Raw genomic sequence first — 21,745 nt, 5'->3', positions numbered from 1 at the left:
GACAAATACATCTCCGCGTGAAAAAGTGTCCCATGCTGTTTTGTCAACAAACTCAATGTATTCTAAACACTAGTGATAACCAAATGATCCCACTAATTTAGGTATCCTTGTAAACGATACGCCTCTCTAGTATGTTTTATTGCAAACCATCTGGGACTCTTTGTTCCCCTGTTAAGTACTCAAAGATATTTGACTTATTAAGTCAAAGACTAAATTAACTGCAATTGAGTACACATTGAGTCATAATACCCATAAAAGTCACCTTGTCTGAAAAATATTTATATGGCTATCAAAACTTCTTGCCAGCGTTAGCCTACATGAAACACAGCCCTTATTTGAAGTGTTTCCAAAATTCCCAATGTGAAAATGAATGGTGGAAAACGATTGGGACCATTTCCCTGTTTGACCGCTAGGTTTTATAGGTATTATGACACCTTTACCGTGGGGCTCTATAAACGCTCCATCTCCACATTCCAAAAGATCTATTTACTTCACATCGGCTCCCTGGTCATCTACTCAAGAAAAAATCGTCCGGCGTCTGAATCTCGTTGATAATCCCTGGCCTAGGGAGACTATTCTTCAAGCGGCCTTGAAATGCCGACTGTCATTTATTTAACAAGTATATACAACGTTTATTTAATCAGCTATGGTGGTTTTTGTCAATTGCTCAAAACGAAACATTTTAATTTGACTGAATATGACATTTTACTCTCACAATAATGATATTGGGTAAAATAATGGAGGACTTTATCATGATGCTCTGTCCAAATGGTCCAAAAAAAGGTAGTGTCAAAGAAGCTAACGACCTGGTTAAAATTGTTTTACTGTTTGCCTCCAGCCTCTGGGCGCGTTCTACTGCTCAGGCGTTGCGGATTTAAGCCAAATCTTACTTCCTGGATAGGTATTTTATATATCAGCTAACCATGTCATGTTATAGCAATCAGGTACCGAAAATAAATTCTGTGGTAAACACAGGCTTATGAGATCTTATATATTTTGTTATATAAAATAATCTTCATCAGCTAATGTCACTTTTTGTGAATTGTGAAGTATTTACATAATCAAATCAAGTACATAAAGGTATCAAAATTCATAAAGGGCATGTTAAAAATGCCCTATGCAGAAATCGTCCGCTATTTCCTGGTTGCAAAAATTCTAATAGTTCCCCTAATTCCAGTTTTTTTTTTTTTTTATGTCACAAAAGAAGAGAGAGAATCATTGTAACATCTAAACCGCTGTGAAATATATTTTCCATAACCCAACATATTGTATTTTCAGCTGTTTGAAGCTGGTGTACAAAACTGAAAGCAAAAGGCACAAAAACGAAACTTAAGAACAGGAAGCATAAAAATTGCGCACATAGAACGTATCTACCACTTCTTAAACTTGCTTTCAAAGAGAACAACAGACCTATAACACATATTTCTATTTTAATTTGTCTGGTCGCCCAAAAACGTACATATTGCAGCTTTAACTGACTGATATTATCTCATAGAACAAAACGTAGCCTATAAAATCCCCTAAACCTGTGTTAGCTTCAGACTATAACCCTGTTTTTCCCTGTTCATTTGCCCCCTAGGAATGGCTGAACGAACCAGAGGTAACTCATTTCCAGGTTTTAGGACTAAAAGCTCGATAGCTATGGGAAACATGCTTTTCACACCACTTTTTCGTAGCAGGTTAGGAGAATTAACGTAGCAGGTTAGGAGACTGAGATTAAGGTTAGGAAAGGGTTAGGGTTTGGGAAAATGCTCTCCTTAACCTGCTATGAAAATCACTTTATATTGAAGTGGCCTGAAAAGAGTGTGCCCCCTATAACTATGTCTGTGTTTAAGAGCATCAAAACCATGACGTATCATAGGTCTGATTGTGACTGACTGACAGATATACAAATAATAATGAGTCATTATTTATAATGCAAGTTGATTTGTAGACCAGTCAGTCGGCAGTCGCATGCACCATCGGCTGCAGTGTCGGAACAAGCCCAATCTGTCAGTCGATGACACAGTCAATGAAGTGGCATGCAACCATTGGTTTATGTATGCAACATTTGAGCAGAGGGGAACGCAACCAAACCCGAATTAAGTATGATAGGGCCAAAAAAAATCTATATAAAAGTTGGATATTTTGATTGGTTGAAATGGGAAACGTCATCAATCGCACGATATTTGAAAGGGAAGAAAGAGATAGCATTATGAATTATTATTATTATAATTATTATAATAATTATATAATTATAATATATTATTATTATTATATAATTATGTTTTTAGAATTTTTTACAAAATACAAAAAAAATAAAAAGGTGAAATGTCTTGAGTCAACAACTATTTAATCCCTTTGTTATGGGAAGCCTAAATACACTATATATATATATATATATATACAAAAGTATGTGGTCACTCCTTCAAATTTGTGGATTAGGCTATTTCAACCACACCTGTTGCTGACAGGTGTATAAAATTGAGCACACAGCCATGGAATCTCCATAGACAAACATTGGCAGTAGAATTGCCTTACTGAAGAGATCAGTTACTCTAACGTGGCATCGTCATAGGATGCCACCTTTCCAACAAGTCAGTTCATCAAATTTATGCCATGCGAGAGCTGCCCTGCTCAACTGTAAGTGCTGTAATTGTGAAGTGGAAACATCTAGGAGAAACAACAGCTCAGCCGCGAAGTGGCAGACCACACAATCTCACAGAGTGGGACCACTGAGTGCTGAAGCGCGTGGCACGTAAAAGTAGTCTGTCCTCGATTGTAACACTCACTACCGAGTTCCAAACTGCCTCTGGAAGCAACGTTAGCACAATAACTGTTCGCTGGGAGCTTTATCAAATGGGTTTCCGTGGCCGAGCAGCCACACACAAGCCTAAGATTACAGTGCGCAATGCCAAGTGTCGGCTGGAGTGGTGTAAAGTTCTTTGGAGTGATGAATCACGCTTCACCATCTGGCAGTCCGATGGATTAATCTGGGTTTGGCGGATGCCAGGAGAACGCTACCTGCCCCAATGCATAGTGCCAACTGTAAAGTTTGGTGGAGGAGGAATAATGATCTGGGGCTGTTTTTTGTGGTTCGGACTAGACCCCTTAGTTCCAGTGAAGGGAAATCTTAACGCTACAGCATACAATGACATTCTAGACGATTCTGTGCTTCCAACTTTGTGGCAACGGTTTAGGGAAGGCCCTTTCCTGTTTCAGCATGACAATGCCCCCGTGCCCAAAGCGAGGTCCATATAGAAATGGTGTGAAGAATTTGACTGGCCTGCCCAGAGCCTCAACCCCATCGAACACCTTTGGGATGAATTGGAACGCCGACCGCAAGCCAGGCCTAATCGCCCAACATCAGTGCCGACCTCACTAATGCCCTTGTGGCTGAATGGATGCAAGTCCCCGCAGCCATGTTTAAACAACTAGTGGAAGGCCTTCCCAAAAGAGTGGAGGCTGTTATAGCAGCAAAGGGGGACCCACTCTATATTAATAATGCCCATGATTTTGGAATGAGATATTCAAAGAGCACATGTCCACATACTTTTGTCAATGTAGTGTAGGAGTCAAAATTATCTTATGTTACATAATAAGTTGCATGGACTGACTCTGTGTGCAATAATAGCGTGATTTTTTAATGACTACCTCATCTCTGTACCCCACACATACAATTATCTGTAAGGTCCCCGAGTCGATCAGTGAATTTCAAACAGATTCAACCACAAAGACCAGGTAGTTTTTCCAATGCCTCGTAAAGGGCACCTATTGGTAGATGGGTAAAAAATAACATAAACAAAGCAGACATTGAATATCCATTTGAGCATGGTGAAGTTATTAATTACACTTTGGATGGTGCATCAATACACCCAGTCACTACAGTTGCTGAAGAGGAAAGAAACCGCTCATGGATTTCACTGAGGCTAACCACTTGACTTTTTCCACATTTTGTTAGGTTACAGCCTTATTCTAAAATTGATTAAATCGTTCCCCCCCCCCCCCTCAATCCTTCTAGGATGAGTAGACATTTTAAAATGTGCAAATTTGATATTCTCTATAATTTAGCCCAACAGGGTGGAAATGTTTGAGTGAGACAAACTAACATCATGAAACATTTTATAAAACTAAGTGTTTGCATTTATTTAGCTTCAGACCACTGTTTTCCCACCCCCAAAATGTGGACACTTCCTGAATGTGATGTCATTGTGGCTGTTTTTTTTTTTAAGGTGGTTACTACAAACAATAGTGTAAAGTGAAATCAGGGACACAGAGCATCTTAAATATAATAATAATAAATACAATAATCATGAAAAAATAAAAAATTTGATGAGAGAGATTTTAAGTAGGATTATAAAATATTTAATTATCTCACGGCCATCATTGGAAGGAGGCCAAGGTGCAGCATGGTGAGCGTACATTTTCTTTTATTTATGTAAAATATTGCCATAAAAACAAGAACTAACAAAACAACCATGAATCTTAACAGGGCTAAGTGCCACAAACAAAGTTAACTACCACCACAAAAGGAGGGAAAAGGGCTACCTAAGTATGGTTCCCAATCAGAGACAACGATAGACAGCTGTCCCTGATTGAGAACCATACCCGGCCAAAACATAGAAACACAAAATCATAGAAAACAAAACATAGAATGCCCACCCCAAATCACACCCTGACTAAACCAAATAGAGACATAAAAAGGCTCTCTAAGGTCAGGGCGTGACAAATTACTTATTTTTCTCATAGAAGTTGATTAGTAGCACACAGAGACATGGCAAAAAACCCTACATCCACTAAAAACAAAACACATCAAATTCCCTTAGATATCTATATCTCTGCGTTTTTAAACAACACCTCATTTTATATTCAAAGCCCTTTAGAATACACATTTTACACTAAATAAGAGTTGTTATTTCCTGGGGACCCAGCTAGTAGCTACATTTCTACTGCTTGTTCTTGTTTACTTTACCTTCAAAACAGACTTGCTGTACCCCTGATTAGGGGACATCATATCCTCGAGAGACAGTGCAAAATAGTTCCTCTTCAGTTGCCAATAGAACAGACTGACAAATTAGAATTTTGAATCAATTAAATAGCTAGGCCTATTGATTCTTGCAGAGTGGAACATGTGTAAGTACTTAATGAACTTAGTTCACCTGTCGTACCCCATCAGAACTCAAAATACACGCTTGTTTTACTCAATTGTTTGTCAAGAATATTATTGTCAAGAAACCCTATACATTAGCCTCACACTAAAATTGGTAAAAGCATATGCTGATTCCTGGCCTGGGCGATTGTTAGAATGATTTTAGGCAGAATGATCTACTCCTTACTCTTGCTCTGCTCTCTCTCTGTGTTGGCAGTTCTGGAGTTTCATGAGACCGAAGCAGAAAAGGCTGGTAATGCAACGCATGCCGAATCACAGATAGGTTGTACCTGTAATATTCGTATTATTCCAAATATGTCTCCGGCTCTGCACTCTCTCATGGAAAGTATCAGTGTCCGCACCTTATCCCTTCCCTGGTGTTGGTTCACTTGTTTTTTTCTTCACATCCTCACATGGTTTCTCTGAGTGCTGACGGCACTCAACTATCTTTGACCCAACCCCCATGAAACATATGATCTCTGTGTGTCTGGCAGACATCTCTCCTTGGATGTTGGTCCACCAGCATTGCTATTCTATCCTTGGGAAGGCCTGCCAGCTTCAAGACCCCTCCATCATACTGAAAATAACCTTGTTTTGACCTTGGACGACATCTTTGCTTAGATGTTGGTCCATGTGAGGTAGGCTGTGATGTGGAGTGACTTTCCAGCCAAACGTGTTTCCTTGTGGTTGTGTTTTTGCATAACTCACAGTATACAAGTCAAATCAGTTTATGTAAAAAAAAGATATATATACATATATTTGGATACAGCGTGTCCTTGTTTCACCTCTGTCCACGTTCCCTCAGGCTATTCCTGGTCTATTGGCAGTTAACACAACTTTCCATCTTAGACAGGTGGGACACTCACTATATACAATTTATGATGAGGTGATTTGGTAAGTCAGTGTGAGTCGAGAAAGATGGAATGATGTTCTGTTGACATTGGGATGAAACTATATGCCCAATTAGGCTGACACCCACCTCTTTTTTTGTTTCTATTTTTAGAATAGAAGCCGTAGGCCTATTCACCTGTAATGTTTACATTGTTTCTTAATTATAGCGTTTTTTTATGACTGTATCCCAGATATCCAAAGTATGTCTGAATTCTTGAAGTGTGGATCAGTCCCTATTTTGGGCATTCTAAATACAGCAGTGTTGTTTTCTCTTTACAGTGGCCTAGTTTCTTATGTCATATGAAAAATATTCTATTTTGGATGCCCACTGTGTGCCCAAATAGTTTTGTTGATCTTGAAGTTGTTATTGTGAGTTACCTCTGCCAGTGGCCCAGGGGTTCTGAATACCTGGCAGAAACACATAGTCTGTGTCCCAAATGGCACCCTGTTCCCCATATAGTGCGTTACTTTTGACCAGAGTACCAGAGGTCTCAGTTCAAAAGTAGTGCACTATATAGAGAATAGGGTGCCATTGGGGACGTGGCCATGCATTTCACGGAAATCACTGATCCAGAGTTCAGAGATGTTTTTCGGATTCACCAAGAGCACAACATGAAATTGTAGTTTGTGAATTATTACTCAGATTTTTTATTTTGTGTTTTATAACCATAAAGTTACATAACCTCTTTTATAAATTACCTGTTATAACTTTTCGGTTGGGTACATTGCAGAGAATGGAAATTGACATTTGGGACAGGGCTATGTATAGTGTTATAGCTGAGGCCTAATATTATTGAACACACTGACATGGAAACATAAAATACGTTCTATATCAGTTTCCACTGTTTTGGAAATTATCTATAGTGACATCTGTCACTGACTGTTATAGGCTATAACTTATCTCCACCCGGCACCGCCAGAAGGGGACTGGCCACCCCTCATAGCCTGGTTCCTCTCTAGGTTTCTTCCTAGGTTTTGGCCTTTCTGGGGAGTTTTTCCTAGCCACCATGCTTCCACACCTGCATTGCTTGCTGTTTGGGGTTTTAGGCTGGGTTTCTGTACAGCACTTTGAGATATCAGCTGATGTACGAAGGGCTATGTAAATACATTTGATTTGATTTGATTTGAACCTTCATGGGGTAACCTACAAAATACAAGTTTACTGATTAGAGAATATTATTTCAAAAATATGACATAGTGGTAAATATGTTCCTAGAGGCGACTGTGACAAATACAAGCAGATCAACATCTCTTTTATGTAGAAGCCATTCGATTTATTTCCACAGGTGCTGCCCAGAATCCACTTTTATGGCCATTTGGCAGCAATCATCCTCTGTCTAATGGTTAACTCATTGGGTTCTGACTAGCTGGGAACTCTAAAATGATAAATTCATAAATAAAAAACCTTAGTGGAGAGGAATACATTTTTATTTGGAACTGCTGCTATTGTTTGGAAATAAACTGCGTCAGGAGAATAATGTGACTGTTAAGCCTGTCCTCTTGGTTGACTTGGTAAAGCTTTAGGCCTGATCACCAACAACGACGAGACAGCGAGGTCAGAGACCTGGCCGTGTGGTTCCAGGAAAACAACGTCTCCCTCAAAGTGATCAAGACTAAAGAGACGATTGTGGACTACAGGAAAAGGAGGACCGAGCGCGCCCAAATTCTCATCGACGGGGCTGTAGTGGAGCAGGTTGAGAGCTTCAAGTTCATTGGTGTCCACATCACCAACAAACTAACATGGTCCAAGCACACCAAGATTTGGCATGGGTCCTCAGCAACTGCTCGGCCTGCGATCGCAAGGCACCACAGAGGGTAGTGTGTATGGCCCAGTACATCACTGGGGCCAAGCTTCCATTCAGGACCTCCATACCAGGCGGTGTCAGAGACAGGCCCTAAAAGGCCCTAAAATTGTCAAAGACTCCAGCCACGCTAGTCATAGACTGTTCTCTCTTCTACCGCATGGCAAGCGGTACCAGAGTGCCAAATCTAGGTCCAAGAGGCTTCTAAACAGCTTCTAGCCCCAAGCCATAAGACTACTGAACATCTAATCAAATGGCTACCCAGACTATTTGCATTGACCCCCCCCCCCCCCCCCCTCCTCTTTTACGCTGCTGCTACTCTCTGTTATTATCTATGCATAAGTCACTTCAATAACTCTACCACATGTACAGTATATATTACCTTGACTAACCGGTGCCCCCACACATTCTGTACTGGTACCCCCTGTATAAAGCCTCACTATTGTTATTTTACTGCTGCTCTATAATTAGTTGTTACTTAATTTTTGATTTTTTTGTTGGTATTTTTCTTAAAACTGCATGGTTGGTTAAGGGCTTGTAAGTAAGCATTTCACTGTAAGGTCTACACCTGTTGTATTCAGGACATGTGACAAATACAATTTGATTTGATTTGATGGGACATCTCCATATCTCTCCACACTAGAGGGCAGTATGTACATTATATTTGTCCAAGAACAAATATTTGCACGAGTGCAAATAAGGCCAACTTTGCATCATATCAAATATAAATCTTTGACTGAGTCCGTGTTGCTATAAATGGATACCCCAATGACCATGTTTAGAGAGAAAAAATAACACAAATGTTCTGCATGTATTCTGCTATCGTATAGGTCATAGAGGAAAACAGGTCACTCTAATCAGATGATGTTTGACATAAACTTCCCCTCTCTCTAATTAGTGCATAAATTACACCATACACAGCCCAACATTAACAAGAGCAATTGCAGTAAACCCAATGAGCTGCAGGCTGCATCAGGTCATCTCCTGGTAACGTCTCAGAGTCTGGGTCTAGATTAGGACCAGAAGTGAGGTGAGTCTCTCTGGGGTGTGCAACATTACAGAACCCTCAGATCGAAATGTATTGTGTAGAACTATTGTATTGTGTAGAAATGTATTGTGTAGAACTATGATCGTCTGCCGAGTAGAATTGAAAGTAGACTGAAATTCTAGCTGCAACATTCTGAATGTTTCACTAAATACAAACCAGTTTAGAACCAGAGGTGAGATGAGGCTCCCTGAGCAGAATGGCACTGGGCCATCTGATACTGCAGCTAGATTGAGCAGGATGAGGGCATAGCCCAGGGGTGAAGAATTCACTACGCTATTCTCCTTCCCTGGCTACTAAAGGCAAGTGATATCTTACAGTAGAGGGCTCTTTTTTCCTTCAGAAGAGGGATAAAACCTGGACTCACTCAGAATAATCTTTAAATATTTAATCTATAGATAATTGTCACGGTCTTCCTCCTCTTCATCTGAAGAGGAGAGGCGAGAAGGATCAGAGGACCAATATGCGGCGTGATATGTGTTCATAGTGAATTTTTATTAAAGAAAGAACTGAACACTATACAAAAGAGTAACAAAAAACAATAAACCAAATACGACCGTGACGCTACAAATGAGACCTGTGCTGACACAAGCCACTAACATAGACAATCACCCACAAACAAACAGTGCAACCCAGGCTACCTAAGTATGATTCTCAATCAGAGACAACTAATGACACCTGCCTCTGATTGAGAACCATACTAGGCCGAAACATAGAAATCCCAAATCATAGAAAATCAAACATAGACTGCCCACCCAACTCACGCCCTGACCATACTAAATAAATACAAAACAAAGGAAATAAAGGTCAGAACGTGACAATAATAAATCAAATGAATACATGTATTGTGGATTAGTGTTAGAGTTAATATGGCAACCTTTGGCCTCTGCTGCTTAAAAATAAAAGTAATATTTCAAGAATATTTCCATGACAATCTATTATTCCGCAGTAAATGGCCACTATATCCACTCTGTAAAAACCTACAGACAACAACGTGATATTCTTGCACGTAGGGATCAGTAGTGTTATACAATGTGATGTGGCCTTCAGCAAATTGGTAGGCCTTAATTAGAAAATCCCTTATGATATTCTGTTGCGTTCCTTTCCATTCTAAGAACCAGATGCAAACATGTTGCGTAATGATAACATACATACTGTGGTATCCCCAGGGAATGACAGTAACACTGAGATAGATTGTGAATTCTGCACAGCCAGGTTTTCAACGGGTCTTACTGTATGTCATCCGTCATTGTCATGCCAGAGTAGGAATGCATAACATGTATTTAGTGATAAACCCAACATTGGATACCTGTTTCTGCTTCCTGATTCATAAGTACCGTTGGCTCTTATAGACTCGCCCACAGTAACAGCAGTGGTTGTATTATTAATGGAAAAAATATTGGTTTGAAAGTGAAAGAACTCCTGTGAAAGTGAAGGACCTCCTGTGAAAGTGAAAGACAAAGTGAAGGACCTCCTGTGAAAGTGAAAGACAAAGTGAAGGACCTCCTGTGACTTCATAAAGGTTTCAGCAATATTAATAATTAAACTGCCTCAACCTGAGTTGCCAATCAAAACTGTATGTTCTCTTGCACTCTAATAACAGCTCAAATAATGAATGACAGGCAGGTAAGAGGATATTCCTTGACGGGTTATTACAATGTTAGGTTTTATCATGACTTTATATTGTATTTTGTATCTGAAACACAGTTTAGTCATTAGGCTATAGTAAAATGACTGTAGGTTGCCAAAAACAGGGCTGTACTTCCACAGCCTCTGTCAAGGGAAAAGCAGTCAGCAGCAGCAGTCCAAAATCCAGAGAGAGGCAGAGAGCACAGCGGAGAGAAGGAAGGAGGACTGTAAACTCCGCCTCCGGACTCGATCATTTCACATTCCTTATTCACAGCCCCTCACGTTAGAGAATATAGAGAAAGGGAGAAGAAGGGCACAAGAACAAGGAGAGCAAAACGACAATGGCAATAATCAAAACGTCTGAGCTTGACATATCCGATCATAGCGCATCTGCAACGTCGACTTGGGCATGGAGCACTCGCGCCATACACAGAGCTCAGCTGAATGACGTTACACCTGGTTTGAGGACAAAATGAGGGTCATCTTCATCCAGAACGCCGGTTTCGTCGCTGCTTTCTCGGGAGGCAATGACGCTGAAGGTTTCGCCTGTTAGTTGTGAGTTAACGATGTTGGCAGCATTTTTACGGTAGATTATGTGAACGGCCTAGAATAAACGAAAGACTATGAGATAATAATGCCAGTATAGGCTACTACACGGATAACGAGAATAGAATAGCCTGATGTTTAAATAACCTAAATAAAATAAAATATTTCTGGATTGCTAAATATTGAGCACCATTGTTCATACCCGAGGAGACATACAATCGAAAGTGGATTCAGTTTCCGACATGCATTCGTCTGTCGAATGCTGAATACATATTTAGAGGACTGCAGCCCTAGAATATACCTTCATAGTAAAACATGTATAATATGCATTGCATTATGTATCAGTCGCGCAAAGACAGGTGATGTCACATGTCTCCTTTATAACCTTTTTCTTTTTTATTTAATCGTATAATAATGACTCACTCTTATAAGCCGACAAAGGAATGACTAGATGTGGAGAGAATTCTTTGATCAGAAAAGAATGAACAAAGAGAGTGATCATTAGACAATCGGAATAATTTCTATGTTTATTACTATAATATTTACGCATTATTCCTTGTAATTTATTTTATTTATTACGACTATTATTAGGCCTATAATAAGTATAACTATAGTATAAATATTTGTAACAAATAGCTTAGTTTAAGATATTTAACCGTGGGAAGTTAGTTTGAATACTTCCCCAGAGATGGAAACAGCTTGTCTCTCGGCCCACCGAGGGCTGACCCGTCCTGAGGCCAAACAAACCCCCACCTCATCGGGTAAACCATCTAGGGGTGATCTGTCCCCTCCATCGCTACCTGCCGGTCATTCAATGGCAGAGACACCGGCAGCTAGCGATGGCAGCAGGAGAAATTCAGGCTTCAAGAAACACCACCACAAGCATAACCTGAAACACCGCTACGAATTGCTCGAGACTCTCGGAAGAGGGACCTATGGCAAAGTCAAGAAGGCAATTGAACGACACTCCGGCAGAGAGGTGAGACATTTATTTATGCATAGGGGTTTTAAACACTCTTTACGTATAGGGGTTTCAAGAACCCTGTATGCCTGAGACATCTGTAAAAGTTATTCTTGCGTTTACACAGGCAATCAATTCCGATCTATTTTTCACTAATTGGTATTTTGCCCAATCAGATCAGGAAAATATCTGATGTAATTGGCCAAAAGATCAATTAGCGGGAAAAAAGATCAGAATTGGGCTGCCTGTGTAATTGAAGTCTACAGACCTGAGACGTCCAATCCTGAGTCATAGAAAACATAGCTACAACAAAGAGGCCCCAAATAGCTACTTTGCTGTGCTCTAGACATGTGTGTCTTTTTCTCCTCTGGGAATTTCCCCGTGCTCATAAGGCCCTAGAGACCCTGGGAATATCTTTAGCACGCGCTGTCCTCAACGATACACATCATTGAAACAGGCCAACAGTCCTCCAAGACACTTCAGCCTACTCACATTGAATGGGCTGGAATGTGCCATTTATTGAGGTAAGGTTAAGAGGTTTCTAGTTTGTCAAACTCAAACTTGAGAGCTGGCCTAGAATAACACCTCTTTTTGATGTTGTTGAAATAATTGAACTGCATGTTAAAAGAATATATCTATATTTTTTATGTAACCTTTATTTACAGTTGAAGTGGAAAGTTTACATGCACTTATGTTGGAGTCATTAAAACTCAGTTTTCAACCACTCCACACATTTCTTGTTAACAAACTATAGTTTTGGCAAGTCAGTTAGGACATCTACTTTGTACATGACACAAGTCATTTTTCCAACAGATTATTTCACTTATAATTCACGGTATCTAATTCCAGTGGGTCAGAAGTTTACATACACTAAATTGGCTGTGCCTTTAAACAGCTTGGAAAATTCCAGAAAAATATGTCATGGCCTTAGAAGCTTCTGATAGGCTAATTGACATCATTTGAGTCAATTGGAGGTGTACCTGTGGATGTATTTCAAGGTCTACCTTCAAACTCAGTGCCTCTTTGCTTGACATCAGTGAAAAATCAAAAGAAATCATCCAAGACCTCAGAAAAACAATTGTCGACCTCCACAAGTCTGGTTCATCCTTGGGAGCAATTTCCAAACGCCTGAAGGTACCACGTTCATCTGTACAAACAATAATACACAAGTATAAACACCATGGGACCACGCAGCCGTCATACCGCTCAGGAAGGAGACGCGTTCTGTCTCCTAGAGACGCACGCAGACAGAGATATTGTAGTCGTAAAACCCTAATACGTACTTTCAGATTTTCCTAACTTAATTGTTACATTTCTTTTTTTTTCTCTTCTTTAAAAAATAAATAAATCACTTGTACTGTTCACACTTTCTCTCTACTTTGGTGCGAAAAGTGCAAATCAATCCCAGAACAACAGCAAAGGACCTTGTGAAGATGCTGGAGGAAACAGGTACAAAAGTATCCATATCCACAGTAAAACGAGTCCTATATCAACATAACCTGAAAGAGCGCTCAGCAAGGAAGAAGCCACTGCTCCAAAACCACCATAAAAAAGCCAGACTACGGTTTGCAACTGCACTTGGGGGCAAAGATAGTACTTTTTGGAGAAATATCCTCTGGTCTGATGAAAGAAAAATAGAACTGTTTGGCCATAATGACCATTGTTATGTTTGGAGGGAAAAGGGGGAGGCTTGCAAGCCGAAGAACACTATCCCAACCGTGAAGCATGGAGGTGGCAGCATCATGTTGTGGGGGTGCTTTGCTGCAGGAGGGACTGGTGCACTTCACAAAATAGATGGCATCATGAGGTAGGAAAATGATGTAGATATATTGAAGCAAAATCTCAAGACATCAGTCAGGAAGTTAAAACTTGGTTGCAAATGGGTCTTCCAAATGGACAATGACCCCAAGCATACTTCCACAGTTGTGGCAAAATGGCTTCAGGACAGTAAAGTCAAGGTATTGGAATGGCCATCAGAAAGCCCTGACCTCAATCCTATAGAACATTTGTGGGCAGAACTGAAAAAGCGTGTGCGAGCAAGGAGGCCTACAAACCTGACTCAGTTACACCAGCTCTGTCAGGAGGAATGGACCAAAATTAACCCAACTTATTGTGGGTAGCTTGTGGAAGGCTATCCTAAACGTTTGACCCATGTTAAACAATTTAAAGGCAATGCTACCAAATACTAATTGAGTGTATGTAAACCTCTGACCAACTGGGAATGTGATGAAAGAAATAAAAGCTTAAATAAATAATTCTCTCTAATATTATTCTGACATTTCACATTCTTAAAATAAAGTGTTGATACTAACTGACCTAAGGCAGGGAATTGTTACTAGGATTAAATGTCAGGAATTGTGATTATTATTATTTTTTAAAATGTATTTGGCTAAGGTGTATGTAAACTTCAGACTTCAACTGTAACTAGGCAAGTCAGTTAAGAACAGATTCTTATTTACAACGACGGCCCACCGGGGAACAGTGGGTTAACTGCCTTGTTCAGAGGCAGATCGACGTATTTTTACCTTGTCAGCTCAGGGATTCATTCCACCAAGCTTTCAGTTACTGGCCCAATGCTACCTACCGGACCCATGACTGTGTCTCTTTGACCAATGTCCCTAAACTGTTTTGTTTTTGATTGTGTCTTGGTGTTGTTTTGATCAACACTTTCCTGGAGTTTATCCATGACTGGGAGGACAGCAGCATGTCATTGAGTGCTCGTCATCTGCCCCCATGCACCATATTTGGGGACCCATGCACCTCACCTCACCTCTTCAGATATTTCTATGTGCTGCATAATTTTACCCATGATCCCCTTTTGGCACAACGAGAGGAAATTTCCTTACGTGTGTTCAGATTCAGAATGCCAGGGGGGGGAAACTCAGTCGGGTCAACACGTCCCTCTGTGTTCCATAGCTCCTGGCACATGCATGCTTGGTGGGGGCACCATTAACCCATAGCTCAAATAGCACCCTCACATGGCCTGCCTGGCTGGTGCCATTGCTTTATGGCATCAATGCCTTATTGCAAGTTTTCCAACTCATTAAACAGACAGGGTGCTTGGTTCAAGTGAAAATCAGGATATGTTTGGGTCTGTTTCTAAAAGCCTAGTCACATTTGGTGAAATGTTTAAGGCTATTATGTTATATCCCATTAATTACCACAGTTTCACCACTTTGTATGTCATTGCCATCTCCACATGCCCTGACATCATTCTAGAGATTTATGGAGTGATGGTAATGCCTGATCCCCATGCATTCCTCCTCTATCAGTTAGCCTGGCCTGCCTTAGTTCTTCAGCCCTTAATGATTCCACTTCAAATAGCAGGCAGCAGAGCTGACCCTGGAACAGTGTGTAGGTGGTAGCTAATTATAAATCAACCTGAACTGTTGCCGTTGAATGTGTCACAACATTATTACCAGTACAAGTGGCCATGGGCCCTTTGTAAATCAACACTTGAGTACATTCAGTTCAGAGGCACGCAGACAGAGATAGAGAGGGTGTGCAGACTGTGGCCCCAGGGCACGTGTGTCTGGCATGGTGCTGTGAGAGTGTACATGACCCCTGACCTAAAGAGCCCCTGGTGTCCATGTGATAGAGATAGCAACAGGGTGATCGTTATGGAATCCCTCTGCTGACCCTGTCCGTATTACTTTCCCTGGCATGCCCCAGCTTCCTTTGCAGCTGGACTAAATGAGAAGAGCAAAAGGGCAAAGAGAAGAGACTGATGACTTGTGTTTGTGGGTTTATCATTGCAGAGAGATTGATTAGATGTCGGGGTGCATGAGAGCATGTGTTCAAGTGTGACAGCCTGTCGACATAGAATCTGCACAACCTTCTGTTGTGTTTGTCGGCTGCTCACTTTGGATGGAAGGTCATTGTGTCTGTGTCCTCATACTGTATGTGTGGTTTGATTTGACTACTGTATGTGTGGTTTGATTTGACTACTGTATGTGTGGTTTGATTTGACTACTGTATGTGTGTCTTGATTTGACTACTGTATGTGTGGTTTGATTTGACTACTGTATGTGTGCATGGGCTTGGATGTGCAAAGGTCAATGTGTATGCAATTCTGACTCTTGTGTCTGTGTGTTTGGGTGCATAAGGGCTCCCAAGTAGCACATCGGTCTAAGGCACTGCATCTCGGTGCTATAGGCGTCACTACAGACCCTGGTTAGATTCAAGGCTGTATCACAACCGGCCATGATTGGGAGTCCCATAGGGTGGCGCACAATTGGCCCAGTGTCGTCTAGGTTAGGGTTTGGCCGGGCTAGGCCATCATAGTAAATAAGAATTTATTATTAACTGACTTGCCTTGTTAAATAAACATATATTTTTTAATAAACGGTGCATGTGTGTGCTTACATGCGTGTATGCCTGTCCGTTTTAGTGTGTGTGAGGGAGGAGATGCCTTGCACAAAGGGAAAAAGTTGTGGTGACAGCAGTGGGCATTGACACATGAAAGGCCGTCCCCAGCAGGAAATAAGACACGAATGGAAAGTTATTATCCTGTGGGGGGGTCCAAAGCAGAGGGAGGGAGGGAATGAGTCAGGGAGGGATGGGGGAGGAGAAGGGAGGGAGGGAGCAGTTTAAAGATAGGGAACCCCATCATAATGGAAGGGGTGGGCTTTAGTTTAGGGGTTAGAAAGTCACATTCATTTGAGTTTAAAGCACTAGATTACCTCACCCCCAAACAATGGATTCACTGGGGATTAACTGGGAGGAGAAAATTACTGAGATTCACTGTTATGGGCTGTAGTTGTGCAGTTATCAGCAGTTTTTCTTCTTCACTCTGGCACTGTGGTAAAAAGATGGCTCAGCTCTCTCAATCAATCATAGGGTCCTCCCTGCTATTGTTAACTCCCCTGACACACACACACACACACACACATACACACACACACACACACACACACACACACACACACACACACACACACACACACACACACACACACACACACACACACACACACACACACACACACACACACACACACTCACACACACACACACTCATCTATTTTAATGGGCTGAGAAAACGCCGGTCGTTGTCAGGCTCTAGGGGAGCGGAGCGCGGCCTCTCGCATCAAACACACTACAGCCTACAGCCTGTAGAGGAGGACGATACCTGGCACAGGGTGGCTGGGCAAGGCCGGCAGGGCAGCCATCTGTGTGACTGACAGTAATAGCCCACCACTTAAAGACAAATGCAGGGCTGCAGTACTGTAGCCAGTCAGCCAGCTGGCAGGTGGATGATACACAGGCCTGCGTGTTTAATGATCCCACCCACTCCAGGGTCCCAGGGGAGTAAGAGACGAGCCCGGTGGGATGGATGGAGTTTTGTCTGCGCTGTATTGTTGGAATGCTGTCTCTAATAGGTTGACATATTTCTTCTTGTTTCTCGTGTGTTTTTCGTGTTGATTATTGTATTGTTGGGTTTTGCATTTGCAAGAAAGGCATTTCACACGTGACATTAAAAACATAACTTACAGTATAATGAGGGTCAAAGGGCAGTGTCTATTGATACTGTACTATCTGCAATACATGAGGTCCAGTCGTCCACAAATCTCTCAAAAATTAAACCACACACACCACAGTAAGATCTTTGTGTATTTATACATAGGGTTGCACATTTTGGGGAATATTCAGAGGTGTCACGTTCTGACCTTAGTTCCTTTGTTTTGTCTTTGTTTTAGTATGGTCAGGGCGTGAGTTGGGGTGGGGAGTCTATGTTCTTTTTTCTATGATTTGGGATTTCTGTGTTTGGCCTGGTATGGTTCTCAATCAGAGGCAGCTGTCAATCGTTGTCCCTGATTGAGAACCGTACTTAGGCAACCTGGTTTCACCTTTGAGTTGTGGGTGATTAATTTTCTGTTCTGTGTTTTGCTTCACCGTTCAGGACTGTTCGTTTTGTCGTTTTATTGTTTTTGTTCAGTGTTCAGATTCTTATTAAAACAATATGGACACTTACCACACTGCGCATTGGTCCTCACCTTCTTCCACCACAGACAACCGTTACAAGAGGTGTAAACCTTCTGTGGGAATTAACGGGAATATATGGGAATTAACAGGAATATATGAAAATTAATGGAAATATATGCAAATTAATATTAATACCATTTAAATGTATATGTTTATTGCATTGGATATATTTACCATATCAAATGGAGACAGAAATAAGCATTTGACCTTATCATAAGTAGACAATTGCAAATGATTAAATCCTTCCAATGGAAATAAAAAAAAACAATTTAGTTACGAATTTAACTTTAATTAAATGAGTTGACTCTTCACATGGGATGATTTCACTGAACAACAAAATAAAGTGAATATTGAATAATCCCCAATGATCCATTGCATCTCCCAAAAACGTTTTCAACATATATCTGTAAAATGATAGTCTAGAAACTAAAGCTTCGGTTGTCTTCCTCTCAGGCTTCCATGTCTTCTCCCTGGACCTCCTCAATGTCCACCTCTTGAACATCCAACTCTGAGGCCTCATTTTCACTGTCACTTTCCAATCTTGTTGAGGGTGGCTCGTTGTCAGGCACAAAAAGCCACAAATTTGCCCGGATGGCCACCAATTTTTCAACCCTTGTATTGGTTAGCCTGTTGCGTGCTTTGGTGTGTGTATTCCCAAACAAGGACCAGTTGCGTTCTGAGGCGGCTGATGTTGGTGGGATTTGGAGGATGATGGAGGCAGGAGGTGAAAGAGCCTCAGATCCACAAAACCGACTGCCATATTGCATCTCCATCCCAAAGCCCTTGGTTGGAAGTGAACTTCGCCAGACTACCAAGAACCTTGCCCTCATCCAGGCCGAGGTGGCGAGACACGTTTTTTGATGGCACCATAGGCCTTGTTAATCTCTGCACCAGACAGGATGCATTTGCCAGCATATAGTGCCTTGCCAAAGTATTCATCCACCTTGATGTTTTTCCTATGTTGTTGCATTACAACCTGTAATTTAAATGGATTTTTATTTGGATTTTATGTAATGGACATACACAAAATTGTCCAAATTGGAGAAGTGAAATGTTAACATGTTACATGTTAAAAAATAAAAAACAGAAAAGTCCCTATATAAGATCTGGAGCAACCAATTACCTTCAGAAGTGACATAATTACTTCAATAAAGTTCACTCACTTGTGTGCAATCTAAGTGTCACATGATCTGTCACATGATCTGTTCTGAAAGGCCCCAGAGTCTGCAGCACCACTAAGCAAGGGGCACCACCAAGCAAGCGGCACCTTGAAGACCAAGGAGCTCTCCAAACAGGTCAGGGACAAAGTTGTGGAGAAGTACAGATCAGGGTTGGATAATACAAAACTGAAACTTTGAACATCCCACGGGGCACCATTAAATCCATTATTAAAAAATGGAAAGAATATGGCATCACAACAAACCTGCCAAGAGAGGGCCACCCACCAAAACTCACAGACCAGGCAAGGAGGGCATTAATCAGAGAGGCAACAAAGAGACCAAAGATAACCCTGAAGGAGCTGCAAAGCTTCACAGCGGAGATTGGAGTATCTGTCCATAGGACCACTTTAAACTGTACACTCCACAGAGCTGGGCTTTACAGAAGAGTGCCCAGAAAAAAGCCATTGCTTAATGAAAAAAATAAGCAAACATGCCAAAAGGCATGTGGGAGACTCCCCAAACATATGGAAGAAGGTACTTTGGTCAACTGAGCTTTTTGGCCATCAAGGAATATGCTATGTCTGGTGCAAACCCACCACCTCTCATCACCCCGAGAACACCATCTCCACAGTGAAGCATGATGGTGGTAGCATCATTCTGTGGGGATGTTTTTCATCGACAGGGAAACTGGTCAGAATTGAAGGAATGATGGATGATGCTAAATACAGGGAAATTCTTGAGGGAAACCTGTTTCAGTCTTCCAGAGATTTGAGACTGGGACATAGGTTCACCTTCCAGCAGGACAATGACCCTAAGCATACTGCTAAAGCAACACTTGAGTGGTTTAAGGGGAAACATTTAAATGTCTTGGAATGACCTAGTCAAATCCCAGACCTCAATCCAATTGAGAATCTGTGATATGACTTAAAGATTGCTGTATACCAGCGGAACCCATCCAACTTGAAGGAGCTGGAGCAATTTTGCCTTGAGGAATGGGCAAAGATCCCAGTGGCTAGATGTGCCAAAATAATAGAGACATACCCCAAGACACTTGCATCTGTAATTGCTGCAAAAGGTGGCTCTACAAAGTATAGACTTTTTGGGGGGGGGGGGGGGTGAATAGTTATGCACGCTCAAGTATATTATTATTATTTTTTTTTCTTATTTGTTTCACAATAAATAAAAAAAGTCATCTTCAAAATGGTAGGCATGTTGTGTAAATCAAATGATACAACCCCCCCCCAAAATACATTTTAATTCCAGGTTGTAAGGCAACAAAATAGGAAAAATGCCAAGAGGGGAAAATACTTACGCAAGCCACTGTACTTGGGGTCCAACATGTACGCTGCGGCATGTATGGGCTTCAGGCAGAAGTCGTTGCGCTTTTTATGTATTTCAGAACTGCAGTCTCCTCTGCTTGGAGCAACAGTGAAGTGGGCAGGGCAATATGGATGTCTTCTCTTACATCTGCAAGTCTGAACAGACAGGATGGCATTGTCTCACTCAATCCGTGCAATGGCTACTGCTATAGGTTTCAGGAGTTTCAGGCTGCGTACCACTCTCTCCCAAAATACATCATCCAGGAGGATCCTCTTGATGGGGCTGTCCATATTGGCAGACTGTGATATGGCCATTTCTTGGAGAGACTCCTTCCCCTCCAGGAGACTGTCAAACATGGTGACAACACCCAACAGGTGTTGCTGGGCAGCTTCAAGGTGCTGCTCTTATTTTTCTCACTTTACTTGGTGAGGTAGATTGCTGCTATAACTTGACCATGACCATTCACATACCTAACCATTTCCTTGGCTCTCTTGTAGAGTGTGTCCATTGTTTTCAGTTCCATGATGTCCTTGAGAAGCAGATTCAATGCTTGAGCAGCACAGCCAATGGGTGTGATGTGAGGGTAGGACTCCTCCACTTTAGACCAAGCAGCCTTCATGTTCGCAGCATTGTCTGTCACCAGTGCAAATACTTTCTGTGGTCCAAGGTCATTGATGACTGCCTTCAGCTCATCTGTAATGTTGAGACCGGTGTGTCTGTTGTCCCTTGTGTCTGTGCTCTTGTACAATACCGGTTGAGTGGTGGAGAGGATGTAGTTAATTATTCCTTGCCCACGAACATTCGACCACCCATCAGAGATGATTGCAATACAGTCTGCTTTCTCAATGATTTGCTTGACCTTCACTTGAACTCTGTGGAACTCTGCATCCAGCAAATGAGTAGATTAAGCATGTCTGCATGTTATGCTGGGCAAAGAACATTCAGAAATCTTCTCCAATACACATTGCCTGTGAGCATCAGAGGTGAACCAGTTGCATACACAGCTCGAGCAAGACATTCATCAGCATTTTTCTGACTACGTTCCTTTATTGAGTCAAAAAAACTTCTCATTCCAGGAGGACCATGAGCTGTTGCTATCGATAAGGTGTCTGATTCATCATTTCACCTCGAATAGAAGCAGAGGGACATTTGTCAGAGGTTGCTTGTTGTGAGTGATGAGGGAACATTATGCACTTGGCCAGTTGATTCTGCATCTGTTGCATTCTTCACATATGATTTGGCACAGTATTTGCAAATGTATACAGCTTTTCCTTCTAC

The 21,745-nt window shown here is 41.5% G+C and overlaps 1 protein-coding gene across 2 annotated transcripts in view; it reads left to right on the top strand.

Moving 5' to 3' along the window:
* Nucleotides 1-10,672: 10,672 nt before the first annotated feature.
* nuak1b (NUAK family, SNF1-like kinase, 1b) overlaps nt 10,673-21,745 on the top strand; it is a 28,463-nt gene continuing 17,390 nt past the window's right edge. For both annotated transcript variants that reach the window (XR_002251825.2, XM_020456797.2), the window contains exon 1: nt 10,673-12,020. Coding sequence is in view for 1 of the 2 variants with exons in the window: in XM_020456797.2 (XP_020312386.2) it covers nt 11,730-12,020 (291 nt within the window). In the remaining variant the exon portion in view is untranslated. The remainder of the gene's footprint in view (nt 12,021-21,745) is intronic.

The sequence above is a fragment of the Oncorhynchus kisutch genome, linkage group LG22 (genome assembly GCF_002021735.2).
Source record: "Oncorhynchus kisutch isolate 150728-3 linkage group LG22, Okis_V2, whole genome shotgun sequence".
Lineage (NCBI taxonomy): Eukaryota > Metazoa > Chordata > Actinopteri > Salmoniformes > Salmonidae > Oncorhynchus > Oncorhynchus kisutch.
This window is presented reverse-complemented; position numbering and strand designations above follow the sequence as displayed.